The sequence below is a fragment of the Cyprinodon tularosa genome, unplaced genomic scaffold, assembly GCF_016077235.1.
Source record: "Cyprinodon tularosa strain WSP-4 unplaced genomic scaffold, ASM1607723v1 ctg280, whole genome shotgun sequence".
In the NCBI taxonomy this organism is placed as follows: Eukaryota; Metazoa; Chordata; class Actinopteri; order Cyprinodontiformes; family Cyprinodontidae; genus Cyprinodon; species Cyprinodon tularosa.
In genome coordinates, this window is record NW_024038986.1 from 727,634 (window position 1) to 742,583 (window position 14,950).

At 41.9% G+C, this 14,950-nt stretch overlaps 1 protein-coding gene across 2 annotated transcripts in view; it reads right to left on the bottom strand.

Moving 5' to 3' along the window:
- Window positions 1-1,729: 1,729 nt before the first annotated feature.
- Window positions 1,730-14,950, bottom strand: part of LOC119786847 (myosin-9-like) — a 39,725-nt gene continuing 26,504 nt past the window's right edge. For both annotated transcript variants that reach the window (XM_038290398.1, XM_038290397.1), the window contains 25 exons: window positions 14,743-14,864; window positions 14,590-14,659; window positions 14,341-14,501; window positions 12,833-12,941; window positions 12,611-12,742; window positions 12,313-12,519; window positions 12,074-12,211; window positions 11,517-11,640; window positions 11,234-11,405; window positions 10,952-11,164; window positions 10,089-10,233; window positions 9,788-9,994; window positions 9,554-9,658; window positions 6,982-7,134; window positions 6,596-6,844; window positions 6,298-6,510; window positions 5,999-6,211; window positions 5,615-5,776; window positions 5,405-5,533; window positions 5,229-5,317; window positions 5,018-5,141; window positions 4,725-4,933; window positions 3,619-3,727; window positions 3,321-3,493; window positions 1,730-3,230 (listed from right to left, as the gene is read on the bottom strand). In XM_038290398.1, coding sequence (XP_038146326.1) covers window positions 3,125-3,230; window positions 3,321-3,493; window positions 3,619-3,727; window positions 4,725-4,933; window positions 5,018-5,141; window positions 5,229-5,317; window positions 5,405-5,533; window positions 5,615-5,776; window positions 5,999-6,211; window positions 6,298-6,510; window positions 6,596-6,844; window positions 6,982-7,134; window positions 9,554-9,658; window positions 9,788-9,994; window positions 10,089-10,233; window positions 10,952-11,164; window positions 11,234-11,405; window positions 11,517-11,640; window positions 12,074-12,211; window positions 12,313-12,519; window positions 12,611-12,742; window positions 12,833-12,941; window positions 14,341-14,501; window positions 14,590-14,659; window positions 14,743-14,864 — 3,834 coding nt within the window. In that variant the 3' untranslated portion in view covers window positions 1,730-3,124. The remainder of the gene's footprint in view (window positions 3,231-3,320; window positions 3,494-3,618; window positions 3,728-4,724; window positions 4,934-5,017; window positions 5,142-5,228; window positions 5,318-5,404; window positions 5,534-5,614; window positions 5,777-5,998; window positions 6,212-6,297; window positions 6,511-6,595; window positions 6,845-6,981; window positions 7,135-9,553; window positions 9,659-9,787; window positions 9,995-10,088; window positions 10,234-10,951; window positions 11,165-11,233; window positions 11,406-11,516; window positions 11,641-12,073; window positions 12,212-12,312; window positions 12,520-12,610; window positions 12,743-12,832; window positions 12,942-14,340; window positions 14,502-14,589; window positions 14,660-14,742; window positions 14,865-14,950) is intronic.

Here is a 14,950-nt window from a genome sequence, read left to right on the forward strand (position 1 = left end):
CTGTATAAAACTGTCTCAAATCAGAGGCAAACTCCAGAATCCCTTGTCAATTCTTTCAGCCCCCACTAGAGAGACATGGAGTTAAAGTTTTATTTAGTTGGAGTTAAGTTCTAAGCACAGTATAAATCAAAGACCCACCTGCGTTCTCCTTGGTTTTTGGAGTCTTGTTTTGTGTTTGGCCATTTAGATCATGTCTCTTTGGACCAAACCAGCCTCAAAGCATTTACAACCAGGTCGTGGTACTTATTCCAAAGAGGCCACACAAATACACTGGTCATGATTCAAAGGGCCAAACACAAGACCCATACAAAGCAGCTCTCAACTCCCATTGGTACATTATTTGGATCAGACTTGTAATGTACTTGGGAGGATGGGCATCCAGGTGCATAAAAAACATCAACGCTCCAACCACAGATTTATCTATTCTACTGAACCGACAAAGACTCTGTTATAGGTGTGAAAATATTTTCAGAAAACCTAGGTGAAAGTTGAGTTGCCTCCAGTTTAAGCTTGTTTTTTAGTGAAGAGAATTTGTGCAAGCCTCTGCCTTGGTCTAGATCGGTTCTAAATATAAATTTTAAACAGGATGATACAGATTGAACTGAACTGAAATATGCAGTTAAATATTACAGTTGCAAATAATGAAATTTCAAACAACATTGAAGTTTAAAGCCTATATTTACAGGGGAATTGGATGAGGAATGTCTTACATCTCAGGATCATATTATGCAATCGGGAAAATTTTTGAACTGCCTCTTAACTTTCGATTTTCTCTTGATTTAGCTGTTTTGTTTTCTACGTCATGTCATAATAGAATAGAAAGTACAACTATAAGTTTAAATGTAGTAAAAGTACTCCAGATAGAGGACAAAAAGCCATTAAAAAACATATTTTGACACCTCTGCATTTCAGGCCTAAACAAACATTTTATTAGTTTGATATGAGGGACCAACAGAATGCTTGGCAACTTCTTTTTAAACACAATGTGCATTTATTTGTGCTGTGGATTTGTTTTTTAACTTTGCCAATACTTCGGGTGGCTGTAATCACAGGAGTCTGTTGAAAGTTCAGATAAATTGCTGAAATGAATTTATGTTTTATCAGATTTTTGATTTGTATTCAGAATGGATTTGGACTGGGCCATTTTAATGGAGGGATACCTTGAATTTTCATTGTAGCATCTCTGAGGTTTTCTTCCAGGATTATTTTGTTCCATCCTCATGGGTGAGGAGAAATATGCTGCAAACACCTATTTGGTGATATTTCTCACAATAATATACATACTGGAGGGTCTGCTGTAAAATCCCAAATAAAATGCAAAAAGGTTGAAGGCTTGAAAGGGGAATTGATCATTTTGAAAGGCACTATATTCTAAATGGACTTCCAACCAGATAGTCCATACATCCCTGTTCTACACTGGAAAAACCATCTAAAAGTAAAAGTTTATTCACCCTTAATTTGAATAGGTAAATGAGATGAGTATTTTTACTTTTAAAATAAGATAATTAGGAGATATGCACTTGAAATAAGACAATGCAATGTTTTCTTATTTTAAGTGTAAATTGTTCCATTGGCAAAACGTCTTTTATCTCCTCAATCCAAGAACAAATGCATTAAATTTATGTTAAGTAAAAATGACTCATCTAGATTTCTATTTTTTCTAGTGTAGCATTAATGTCTACAAATAACTTAACATTACAACTGCGGAAACAAAGAAAAAGGATCAAAATGCAGTTTAAAAAGCATCTTTATTTGCAATATCATATTTGACCACATGATTTCCATTCCAAAGTTACAGAAACGTTACAAAATAACTGGAACACATTTCCTCTTTCTTTCGGGTTGCCTTTTTAAGTAAGAAATACGTGGCCTTTCGTATTATGAGCCGTTATTTTGGAAGTAACAACACATTCCTCTCACTTTCCAGCAGTGTGAGCCAAAAGGAGACCGTGACACAGCTGTGAGGGGTTCACACCATCCCATCATCGACAGCAGACATCTTCACTAGATCAACACCATCCTGTATGTACGCCGCACCCTGCTTCTACATGTTTTCCTTTGATGAAGAATGTCTGCCTCCTGAATCCACCTTTGGTTCAAAATTTCAGTTACCTCTTTTAAAAAGCTGTGCCACAAGAATACAGTGTGTGCTGCGAGTCAACAAAAAAAAAAGAAGAAGCTACCCCACCCTTTATACTTCACCCTGAACAAACAAAAGCCATGAATCCTGCCAGGTAGGAGTCAGTTACATTTAAGACTTTTATAGTGTGTGTTGGCAGTGTGTCTATGTGTGCGCTTACTAAACAAGCACGCGCACGGTCATTCAAGGACTTAAAAGCTTCATCTTTGCCGCTTCAATGAAATCTAGAAATGCAGTGGTGCATCATGATGGTTAATAAACTTTCTTCCATCTCAGTGCAAAGTGAGACATTTCAGCGCACCAATTAGACACCTTCAGTACGTCTCTAATTGAAGAAACAAGCCTTCAATTTTACTTCTACAAAATGTCCTCGGCCAAAAAATACATTGTAACGAGTGCTAATTGCAGCTAGGTCTGTAGAGTACATGTCAGGATATTGTATAAATCTTCATAAACCTCAAAGAAGAAAAAAAAGGAGCATAATAAACATGAAGGACTTCCACTCTTAACCATTATAAAAAAAAATACACTTCTCCTTGATATTACTTTGGTCCCCTTCCAGTAATCGTCTTCATTTATTTTTGTATGTTTTTTTTCTTCCCCTCAATTAGAAAAATAAATCCTACGAATCAAGATTATTATGAGTCAAAATTTTCCTTATAAAAATAGTTTCATTTTTTTTTCAGAGAATGAAAAAGGAAGCGATGAAAAGAAATTGGCCCAACGATAGAAATGTGAGAGTGAGTCGGAATGGCGATTGTCTGCGTTTACTGGCTAATGTCTGTATGCGTGTAGCTGTGCTCATGGCTGAATAGTTTGATGCTCTTCGAATAGATCAGAGTCGCAGGACTAAACCTGGAGGACTGAGCTGAATCCCTGTTTTACTTTTCTTCCTTCTTTCAGTAATGGCTTTTTTTTTTTTTTTGTATTTGGGTCTTTCTGGTTGTAGGATTCAGCTGGGATGAGCAGAGCGCTGTGGTCCGTCTATGCCTGGGGCTCCGGAGCCTCTGCCTTAGGCTCGCTTTCTTCATCGCTTTCCACTGCACCGCGAGTGGTGGTGCGGCGTATGGTGAAGGGGAGATCGCCACGCCTGAAATAGGAAAGGCAGGGAGATATTTAGGCTTGTATTTGACACTATGGTGGTGATAAAGTCCTACAGTGTCTTTGTGGTCACCCTTACCTGAGCTTGCCTCTGAGGGAGGAGACCTCACGGTTCATGGCGTCGGCAGACTCTGTGGCGTCCTCCAGCTCCCTCTGGAGTTTCCTTCGGTTGGCGTTGGCTCTCTGGGCCTCTTCTTCTGCCTCTTCCAGCTGACGCTTCAGCTGCTTCATGCGAGAGTTCAACTTGTCAGCCTGGAATGAGAAACAAGGTCACACGAGGGCCGAAGAACAAAAACTTTTCTTGCAAATGAACACAGAACACAGGAAAGTGGATCCTTCTCATGTAATAAAAAAAAAAAGCTGTCCTCCAAACTGACCTGGTCCTTATGCTGCTCTGCGTTGCGCCTCTCATCATCCACCTGCAGGATGACTTCCTTCAGCTTCTTCTCGGTGCGTCTCACCAGTTTGGTGGCAGCCTGCCTCTCCCTGAGAAAAAAACCCTGTTATTAGTCACTGGTGTTAAAAACATCCTACAGAAACTAACAGCCAATTTAAGCGATCTACACTTCAGCTACAGTCAAGTCAGCTCTAAGGTCTCCGCCATCATGAGCCAACCATGGAAACTGATCAGTAGTGGAAGGTTAAAGGTATAGAAGGGAATTCATCTAAAATATACTGATATAGAGGAACAAAAATCTGTAAAAGGTGTCCTAGGGCTTGGAATTTGGAGGTTCTCAGTTCCCACGGACTTCCACTCTGGGTCTCTGAGCCAAGACCCTTAACCCCACACTGCTCCCCGGGGTGCCGCATGATGGCAGCCCACTGCTCCCCAAGGGGATGGGTTAAACGCAGAGGTAAATTTCTCCAATGTGAGATCAATAAAGTTCAATTATTTTTATTAAATACAGCAGGCAACATTTTTTGGTGTGAAAGTCATTACAGAGTAGAAACAAAAGACTCAAAGTAAACATTTATTCCATAGAGGTGTATGAAACGTCTAGAGGGAAGGTGCTTTAAGCTTTAAATGACAAGACTACATTTTTGCAAAGTTCCTTTCCTCCTTTAAGAGTCTGAGTCCGGATGTTTGACAAGATTTAAACTTCTGCTAACTCCCTGCTTTATAAAGAGCAGCTGCAGAATCTAACAGTGGTAGTCCTGCTTATTATATATTAATATACTGAGGAACCGTATTAGTCTTTAATTTCAAAATAAGATCATTAGAATTCCGTTTAACAGCAGAGTTGTGTGACTGATGGCTCTCTTTCCTAATTAAGATAAAAATAAACACAATCCTTTTGCTTTTTACACCACATTATAAATTCTCTAAGGATAAAGAGAAGGTTCAGTAACTCTCTATATTTTTAGAGTAAACAATTAAAGGTGAGTATTTTTAATACACTTGGAAACTAAAAATCATTCTAATTCATTAGAATATTTTTATAGATTGAAGATGTGTTCATGCTGCCATGTTTGAACTTCTCACCTGGTCTCCAGGTCCAGCTGCTCCTCCAGCTGAGCGATCTTCGCCTCCAGGGCAGCCATGTTGGCCTTGTACTTGGACTTGACGGTTCCTTCCAGCTCCTGGAGTTTCAGTTTCAGCTCCTTGTTCTGACGCTCCAGCTGGCTGCGAGCCCCTTCCAGTCGCTGGGAGGTGCTGCGCTCTGCGCTCAGCTCGATGTTTATCTGATCAGTCTAAACGAAACAGTTGGGGTTTAATTATAGCCAGTAAATCTGTTGTCCGACTCAGCCTGAAGGCTGGTGATGTAGCCGGCTTACCTGCAGCATTGCCTTCTTCAGACGGTCGTTGGTCAGCTCGGTGTTGCACTGCTCCTCCTCCAGCTCCTCCTCTAGCTGAGCTATACGCGCCTCCAGACGTCTCCTCTCTTCTGCAACCTGAGCGCTAATGGTTGAAAAAGCAAAAGAGGTTCATAAACGACGGCTCCAAATGCAAAATGGCCGCTACCATCCTATCAGATGGAGGTCATACTTCTTGGCAGCCTGGTTGTTGATTTCATCCTGCAGTTCATCCCTCTCCTGCTGGGCCTGCCTCTTCACCCTCTCGGCAGCTGCCAGCTCCTGAACATCGATGTAAAAAGAAAAGATGTCAGCAATCAGTTAAAATAAGGATTAGCAGCAAGCTGAACATCTGGTGTGTAAACTGACCTCCTGCATCTGGATCATATCAGCCTCCATGGCCTTCAGCTTCTTCTCCGTCTCCTTGCTCTGGGTCAGGATCTCGTCTCTGGACAGGCGGGTGTCTTCCAGCTCTCTGATGAGATCCTTCATCTGAGCCTGAGAAAACAAATGGGTCCAAATTGAGCTGCTGGGACGCCAAGTTTAAGCACTGCAGGACTTCCTGGATCCTCTGCTCACTTGGAGTTTCTTCAGCTGCTTCAGGGCGTCTTCGCGGTTCTTGTTGGCCATGTCGATGGCCGCCTCCAGCTCCTTCAGGTCCAGCTCCAGCTTCTTGCGCGCGGCGACGGCTGCAGAGCGCTGCTTCCTCTCGTCCTCCAGCTCCAGCTCCATCTCACGCACCTACAGGATCCACATTGTTTTATGTTAAATCCAAAGAATATCATACAAACTTCCTTGTAACCAGAATTTAAAAACTGACAGTGCCTTTAAAAAGTATTCCCACCCCTTCAACTGTTTTTATATTTGGTCAATTTACCATTTAGGAAATTCTGCAGTAAGCCGGTTTATTTAGGGGTATCGATACTTGAGCTAGACTCTATTTCTGTAAACCAGCGGTCAGACCTGTTTGATCAGTGCCCTCTTCTTCTCCTCTCCCATCTCGTCGCGCCCTGCCAGGTCTCGCTCGTACTGCGCCTTCATGGCCTGCATGTTGACCTCCAGACGCAGCTTGGCGTCCTCTGTGCCCTGCAGCTCGTCCTCCAGCTCCTCCAGCTGGGTCCTCATCTCCTCCAGCTGCTGCTCCATGGCACGTTTAGCCTTCTCCAGTTCATGGACCTGCAAAGGACGACCAACAAGTTAAAAACTTGCATTTAATAGGAAGAATCATCCAGAAAAATGCTTCTTTTTCCCCCTAAACTTACATTCTTGCCCACGTCGTCCTTAGATGAGACCAGATCCTCCATTTCAGCGCGCAGCAGCTTGTTGTTGCGGTCCAGTTCTTCCTTAATGTCCATCAGAGACTCCAGCTCTCGGGTTAGAGCCAGTGCCCTGGTCTCCTTCTCGCGAGCCTCAGCTTCTGCTCGGTCGCGCTCCTCTGCATAGCGGGCAGAGATGTTCTTCTCCTCTGCAAGCATCTAAAAACCAAAAGCCAGTCTTAGAACTTCAGTTCTAAACAGAACATGCACATCCTGGAATTAGAATCTCCAAGCGTTGATCCACCTGGTCAAACTTCTTCTGCTTCTTCTCCAGGTTGGAGACGATCTGGCGGAGGTGGTCTTGATCCACCTGCAGGTCGTCCAACTCCTGCTGCAGACGTGTCTTCGTCTTGTCCAGCTTGTCATAAGCGGCACATTTCTCCTCGAACCGCTGGATGGTGCCATCCAGCTCCCTCTGAAGTTTCTTCTTTCCCTCCTCAGCAGACTCCAGACACCCGGCGTCTTGCTCTACCCTTTTCTTCATGTCAGCAAGCTGTGGGGGAAATTAACATTACAGCAACCATCATCTATTGGTGGGGTCTCCTAATTATTAGGTTGAAGTCCCCTGATGAAGGCAGTAATTAGCTCTGCTCTACATGTTAGCAGAGGAAAGGTTTAGCTGCTTCTTACCTGAGCCTGCACCGTCTGAAGCTGCTTCTCCACGTTCCTCTTGGCTTCTTCCTCTTCCTCCAGCTGTTCTCTAAGGCTGTGCTGCTCATCCTCCAGCTGGCGCAGACGTGTGCCGAGCGACAGCTTCTGACGAGTCTCTTCTTGGAGGAGTTCCTGTGGAAAAATTCAACAAAAACTTTGCTGAAACAAACGACTGCATCCTGACAAAGGTAACATTTGGGTTTTCTGTGCATTTTATTGTGTTGTAAAAGGTTAAGGTTTAACAACTTAGCTAAGCTAACTGTTTCCACTGAATTATTATAGAGACACTCGCACTTAATACATAAATGATGCTCTGAGGGAATTTTACGTAAAACTTTCCTTATTTGCAGATGTAAATTTGTTCCGATGGGTTAGGGTTAGGAAGCAGTGGGTAATATCACTTTAGAAATGTGCAGGAGATAAAATAATAACTTCAAGCTTGGAGAAGGGAAGGAAAAGTCTGCAGGTGAAGTAAAATAAATGACTTATTTGCATCCTTTCTTAGGGAAGTGTATGGTTGGGTCTGGTTACCATACCAACCACAGCCTCACAATGACAAATAATACATCTGAATATAAGCATTTTAATTAAGCTTCTCCAGGAGAACAAGTAGTATGATTTACACCACTGAACATGTCGTAGTAAATGCATTTAGAAAATTAAAATTTGTCAATGCCCCAATGGGAAAAAATAAAGAGAATGGTAAAGAAGATTCTGACAATTCTCCATTTTTTGGAGTTTTTAATCATTATTGATTCTAAATGATAGTTTACATGATAAATCAAAATTGTTATTATGACTAAAGACTTATAATGGTAAAAAAAATGTGATAAACACCCACCCTTAATTCCTTTATCTAAATGTTATTTTTCCCTCCTTCCTTGTAGACAATTTTTCCTACATGTTTTGAAGTGCAGGACAGGAACCAATAAAAGCATAGCGCTTTTCAGACATTACCGTTATTGTTTTCTACGCTGTCTGAGGTGTTTAAAGTCATACGGAAGCGGCCGTTCCAACCGTTGCATTTCCGAATTCTTTCGATTGGTGCCCGGCTTTACAAGAGTGAATCAAGTGAATGTCATTGGTCGTTTATCGAGATTGCAGGATTGTTCTGGCTGAAGGTTCAGAAGCATTTTGCTAACCAGTTAGCAACTTAATGCTAGTAGGTTCCCAATAGGAAATTCCATTGGGACCAAGTAGCACTAAATTGGTGACTTAGAAACGACACTGTCAAGGAACGCTATGGACAGAGGAAACATGCAAGAGGAGGAGAGTTTAGTGTCGGAGGTCATGGATGAGTCTCCTCCATCATACATTTTTTATTTAGAGGAGGAAAGCGGGGAGGAAGATGTTGTGGAACCAAGCTTCTGCTGCCAGGGCAGCAGAAGCTTGGTTTGGTGTAGAAGGCTTACAGCCGTACATGTTTGAGCCCTTGCCTCGCAACGCTGCCAGTTCTGTTAGCTCTACATCTGCTGAAGACACAGACGTCCATCTCTCTGAACACTGGGACGGAACTCAATGGGAAAGGACATGATTCTTATTTCAACCGTTGCGTATATTAGCTGCGACATATGAATCAAGATGCTATGACTGAAAAAAATTTATTGACAGATGACCGTTGATATATGATTGGCCGAATTTAGGTGTTCAGGCTGACGTATAACTAACTGGCCTGCATAAGATAAGGAAAGAAACAACACACATTTTAAGACAGGTTTTTTTTTATATATATAAATTTTCTAACTTTTGGGACTATATCATCTGATAAAGAGTACATTCATATACATGTTTGAGCCCAAAAGATTTGACATTTAAATATTGTTTCCCTACGACTTAAAAACTCTGCAAAGTAACTTCTGGAAAGCAAATGTTGAACCATCCTGAGAAGTAAGGAATAAGACTCTAAGGAAAACTAATTGTGTTAAATTTTGGAGCACTGAAACAGTGATATATTTCATAAAGCTGGGTTGTCATCAAAGTCTAAGAAGTCGGTCATGCTGTGTATATTAACTGCAATATACGAATCAAGATGCTATGACCGAAAAAAAGGATTGAGAAATCAGCGTTGATATATGATTGGCCAAATTTAGGTTTACAAGCTGACATATAACGAACTGGCCTGCGTAAGATTAAAAAAAAAAAAAAAAAAAAAAAACCAAACAGATTTTTAGACAAGAATTTTTTTTTTATAGAAATTTTCTAAACTTTGGAACAATATCATCTGATGAAGAGGATATTTATATACATGTTTAAGTCAGAATGATTTGACATTTAAATATGACTTCCCTACGACTTTAACAATAACTTAATAATGCATTACTACAAAAATATCTTAATTTCCAAGAGGTTGGGAAAGAATGAACAGTTAGTAAAGCAATGGAGAGTAAGTGCTAAAGAACAGGTGAGATGGAAATATGCAGCTTTATGGGATAAATGTATTTAATCTGGATATTATTATTTGGTCTATATTAAATATCAACATGTGTAGACCAAGGCCTGATCTGAAGGTGAGTTTGTAGATACTGTCCCATTATTACTCTATAAATCATACCTGGGTGTCCTGCAGCTGCGATTCCACAGCAGAGCAGTCTTTGTTGGCCTTTATGGATTTGCCCTCCACCTCGGTCAACAGAGTATTAACGTTTTCCAGCTCAGCCTGAAGTGACAAGAAAAAAATCAAACTTTAATGAACCACAGAGGCATTAACCCTTTAATTATGACTACTCTCTACATGTAATGGAGACTGCTGACCAACTAAGAATTTGGAAGGAGATCGAGACCATACCTGCACTTTAGTCAGTTTCTCTGCCAGCTCCGTCCTCTGACGCTCCGCCTCAGAGAATTTGGCTTGCAGCTCCTGCGCCTGTCCTTCAGCCTTCTTCCTGCGGTGCTCAGAGTCCGTCTTACCCTGCATCAGCGTCTGAAGCTCAATCGTCAGCTCGTTCTTCTCCGACTCCAGGGCCTGTTTGGCCTTCTCCATCGACACTTTGTTCTGCAGGAGAAGGACAAACCATCAGAGTCTTGTTTGGGACAATTTACAGTTGGAAGAAACTCAGAAATAAAATGTGGTAGGTTGGATAGGCTACCCTCTTAGCCTGCTCCAGCTGCTCGTTAAGTTCATCGAAGGCCTGGCTGTGTTTCTGCCTCATCTCAACCAGCTGCTGTTCATGGACTCTGGCTTCTTCCTCCAGATTCTTCTTCAGCTGAGTCACCTCCGTCTCACGTTTAGTCCTGGAGGTAAGAACCGAAAACCAGGGGTCAGCAACCTTTACGACCTGAAGTACCATTACTGGCCCTGATCCTACTTTATGTGTTTGAGCCATAAAAACAGAACATCTACTGAAAAGGGACGTTTAAGTTATATTTAGGGCTGAAATGATTTTAAATCATTAAAATAATGATCAACTGACTGTACGGTTACTCTAGGTAAACTATTCAGACAGTAAATAACACAGTTTGCTGTAAGAATAACCAACCGATAGAGTGTTTAAGAAAAGACATTAACATTTTCAATTTAGGCTAAATGTTTTACCAATATACGTAATTCTTTTTTCCGTTTTTGTCATTCAAATTCATTTAATAAGCCAAATAAAGGGCTCTTCTATAAATTCCAAACATTTGTTTACTTAAAAAATTTGAGTAAATTAGCCAAATGCTAATTTTCATTAAAGTGTCTCTTTTTAGATTAATCAATATATCGAATAAAATAGAAGAATCGATGACTAGAATAATTAATTGCTGCATCAATGGTAAGGTGTTTCGGTTTTAGAATAAAGAAAAAACATTTAACTTTAGAAAAACTGAAAAATAAAAGTTTATTAGATATTAGAAGGGATCATTCCCTACCGCAGGGAAAATGGAAACCTAATAAAGAAATGACTATAGTTCTGTATGAAGAGCGGCTGTGCAGCACAAAGAGCCGCTGGAGGCTCCAGACCAGTCATCCTACCTGAGTTCTTGCATAGCAGCCGTTGAATCCAGGGTGTCCTCCAGCTCCGTCTTCAACGCCTCCAGCTCCTCGCCCAGATCGCGCCGATGTTTCTCAGCCTTCATACGGGCCTGCTTCTCCAGCTCCAAGTCCTCCTGGATTTCAGAAAGCTGCGCCTCCAGCTCTCTAATCTTCTTCTGAGCCATGTTCTTCTGTGCAGCCTCCTCCTCGATCCTAAAGAGAGGACATTTATAAGTGAACTGAGCCAGAATCCATGAGTAGCAACCAGAAGCCATAACAGACCTGGCCAGGGCAGCCTGGAGCTCCTCTTCCTTCTTGGCCAGCTGAGCCCGCAGCTCAGCGATCTGAGCCTGGAGCTCAGCGATTTGGTCGTGCGTCTCGGTGAAGTCGCCCTCCAGCTTGCGTCTGTTCTTCTCCAGCTCCTGACGCATCTTCTCCTCCCTGCGCAGGCGATCTGAAACCAGATGAACATTAACCAAACAGAGAATTGACGGTCGAGCGCAGAAGGTTATGAGGGTTAAATCGCAGCATTAAAGACGCCGTCTTCATGTTTAATTCCTCCTACCCTCCAGGTCTGTGATCATGGCCTCATGTTTCGTCTTGAGTTTCTGTAAACTCTTGGATTTTTCCTCCTCCTCTGCCAAGTTGGTGGTGAATTCAGAGATCCTCTCCTCCATCAGCTTTTTCTCCTGGATAAGGATAAAACAATTAATACATAGTAATAACACTGGTTTAAAGTTAATGCTGCACATTGACTAGCAATAAGAAAACACTGATAAATTTAGTAACAAGCATAAAATAAAGGTTTATTATTTTAACTCATTTGTAAAGGGATGGAATGCTGATTATTTAGCATTAGTTTAGGGCAGGCGGCCATGTTGGATTGATTGGTTAAACTGTTTCCTGTTTAACTGCCCCCTGTGTGATTCTTGGTCTTTATGATGCAGTTTGCTCCATAAATGAATAAATAAAGCTGTATTCATATAGGTGGACTACAGCTACTCATTAGGTGGCTACCTAATCAGTGGTGGTTTTATTTAGAGGTAACAGAGTAAAAGGGCTTTGATAAAATGTGTATCCCTTCCCAGTGATGTGTTTGGTTGAGTGTCTACCAATCCTGACCTTGAGCAGCTTGTTGTTCTGGTCATCTAAAACCATGACGTCTTCCTCGATCTTCTTCATTTTGGCTTCCAGGGTGACCTTCTCCAGCTGCAGCTTCTGCCTGGCAGCCTCCTCCTCGTCCAGCTGCTGCTCTAGGTCCTGCGTGTGCGTTAATGACAGGATGTTTGGTGAGACTAATCGAACCGGACCGTCAGCGTTTGATCAGTTATCAGAACTTGCAGTTTTTTTTTTTTTCTTACAGAGATATTTTGTTGCATCTTTTTCTTCTCGGCTGATAAGTGAGAAGCGCGCTCTTCCTCCTCCTCTACGCGCGCCTCCAGGTCATGGAGGATCTCCTCCAGCTCCTGCTTTTTGGCCGCCAGACGGGCCCTCATCTCCTCGGCCTCGGCACAGAGCTCAGTCTCTGCCTGGAGCTGCTCCTGTAGCGCCATCTTCTCTGCATTCAGCTAGAGGGGCAGTGAAAACACGGTTACTCCTTAAGCAGGAGTAAACGGTTGGACTGGGGCATAAAGCAGCATTCTTGCTTCTAAACTGTACCTGTTGTTGTTTTTCCTCCATCTCCTGGAGCTGCTGCTCAGCAAGGATCTGCTTCTCCTTCACCTTATGAAGCTCCTCATCCTTGGCCTGCATCTCCTCCTCCTGCCTGCTGACTTGAAGCAGAGGCTTTACCTAAAAAAAGGAAAAAAAAAAGAAGGTTTAGACAAAGGTAGAGCAGGGAAACCCTAACAACTTAGCTGACATGAATTAGAGGAGGGTTACCTTAGTGAAAAGTCTCCACCACTGCCAGTTCCTCAGTTTCAGATAAGCAGCACAGTTCCTCTGAATCACCTTCATGGCCGTCAGCTGCTGCTGTCTCTTTGCGAAAGCCCTGTGAAGAATCAGCCAGAAGCTCAGAACCCGCCATCTATACAACCGCTACACATAATTTATGTTACAAACATCTGAGAAGTTTTTCATTCATTCGTTGCCGTAATGATCAGCAGTTCTTGGCGTTTAGAGACGGTAATCCATGCTTTTATCACTACCCGGCTGAGTTACTGTAACTCACAGGGTTAGTGCCTCTAACATTGCTCAATTCTAAAGAGTGCAAAACGCTGCAGCACGTCTTATCTGGCACTCGTAAATATGAGTACATTACACTGGCTGCCTGTACATTTTAGGATTCATTTTAAAGTTCTCTCATTTGTTTTTAAGTCTCTCCATGGTCTTGCTCCATCTGATCTTTCTGAGTTGCTGCACCTTCATGCACCCTCTGGTTCACTCAGGTCAGCCGAACGGCTGCTTCTTGAGGTGCCAAAATCTAAACAGAACTTTAGGGGCGATCGTGCTTTCTCTCTGGCAGATCCAAAAATGTGGAACGACCTTCCATCACAAATTAAATTGTCTACTTCTTTGTCCGATTTTAAACCGCTCTTAAAAAGTCATCTCTGCCTTGCCTTTCTAAACTGTGTGAGATGTTGATTTTAGTCTGTGATACATTATTTTAAATTACTTATTTTATTATAGATTTTATAGTTCTGATTTTTATTTCTTGTTTTATGCTTGTATGTTTTTTGACTCTGTAATAGTGTTATGTTGTTTCACTGTACAGCACTTTGGTCCTTTGAGAAAATTTAAAGTGCTTTATAAATAAAGTTGAATTGAATTTTAATGATGCATTTGAACCTTTTTCATCCCAGAAAACCTAAACAGGATACACTGATGCAAGAGACCTTTAATTTAGTGTCAATCTTTGGATAAACATCCCATAGTGTGATATCAGCATTAATCATATTGCTCATCCTATTGTGTGGAATGATAGAAAAGATGAAGATATATTTCCCAAACGGAGAACAATACTTCAACAGATGTGAGATCAGCTGAGCCATTTCCTATCTCTTCAAGAGTTAAATAAATTTGAACAAAAGCAGATAGAAGCAAAGTGTTTCTATGAGCTTTTTAATATCAGAGAATTTAGAGGCAGGCAGAATTTACATATTAATTTCTTGGCTAATATCTGACCATTTTTGAAGAGCTATTTTGGATCGTGACATCCACAGAATAAATTAATTTAAGTGGACGTGGCATCATGCCGCAGGTCTGTTTTGTTGTTATCAGAGTCATTAAAGGATCAAGCAAAAGTGGCGTTTCATTTATTTTTTAGGTGTTTTCTTATATCAACCTGCAGAAAGAACTGTTTCAATGCAGGATTAAAAGTGTAAAGCTGCAGTGTTGCTCAGAAACAACCGCCTAGCAAGTGTCTGTTAAGGTCGGGGATCTTCTCTTACTTGCGAGCCACGTAGCCTCTGCACCAGGCCTGGAAGCTGATGATGATGTCTGTGATCTTCATGTCCCTCTCCTCTTCCAGGTGAGCCAGGACTCCTGCCCTGAAGAACACTTTGCTCTGACCGATGCGGAACAGGTTGGGATCCAGCTCCAGAGACTGGATCTGATTTTAAACAGAACAAAACAGCCACTCAGGCACATCCCAGAGGAAACTGAGACTTTACAGGTTAATAGGTCTGCAGCGCTCCTACCATGAGGACACAGGCCTGCTTCCCATCCATGAAACCCTTAGGGATGGCATTAGGTGTTAGGATTTCATATCTGAAAGATAAAGTTTAGAAATGATCATCCTCTGTCCTCTCAGCTTCTAATAGCTATAAACAAAGTGAATGGTCATGGCGTACCGCTGTCTGAACTCCTGGAAAACGATGCGGTTGGGGAAACCTTGTCTGCAGATACGGATTCCCTCCAGGACACCGTTACACCTCAGCTGGTCCAGAACCAGGTGGGGATCCAGCTTTCCAGCCTAGAAACGCAGAAAACATGAAGCTCATGGATAATAATCAACAGATATCTGCCAGGACATAATTTCAATAAAACACATAATTGATT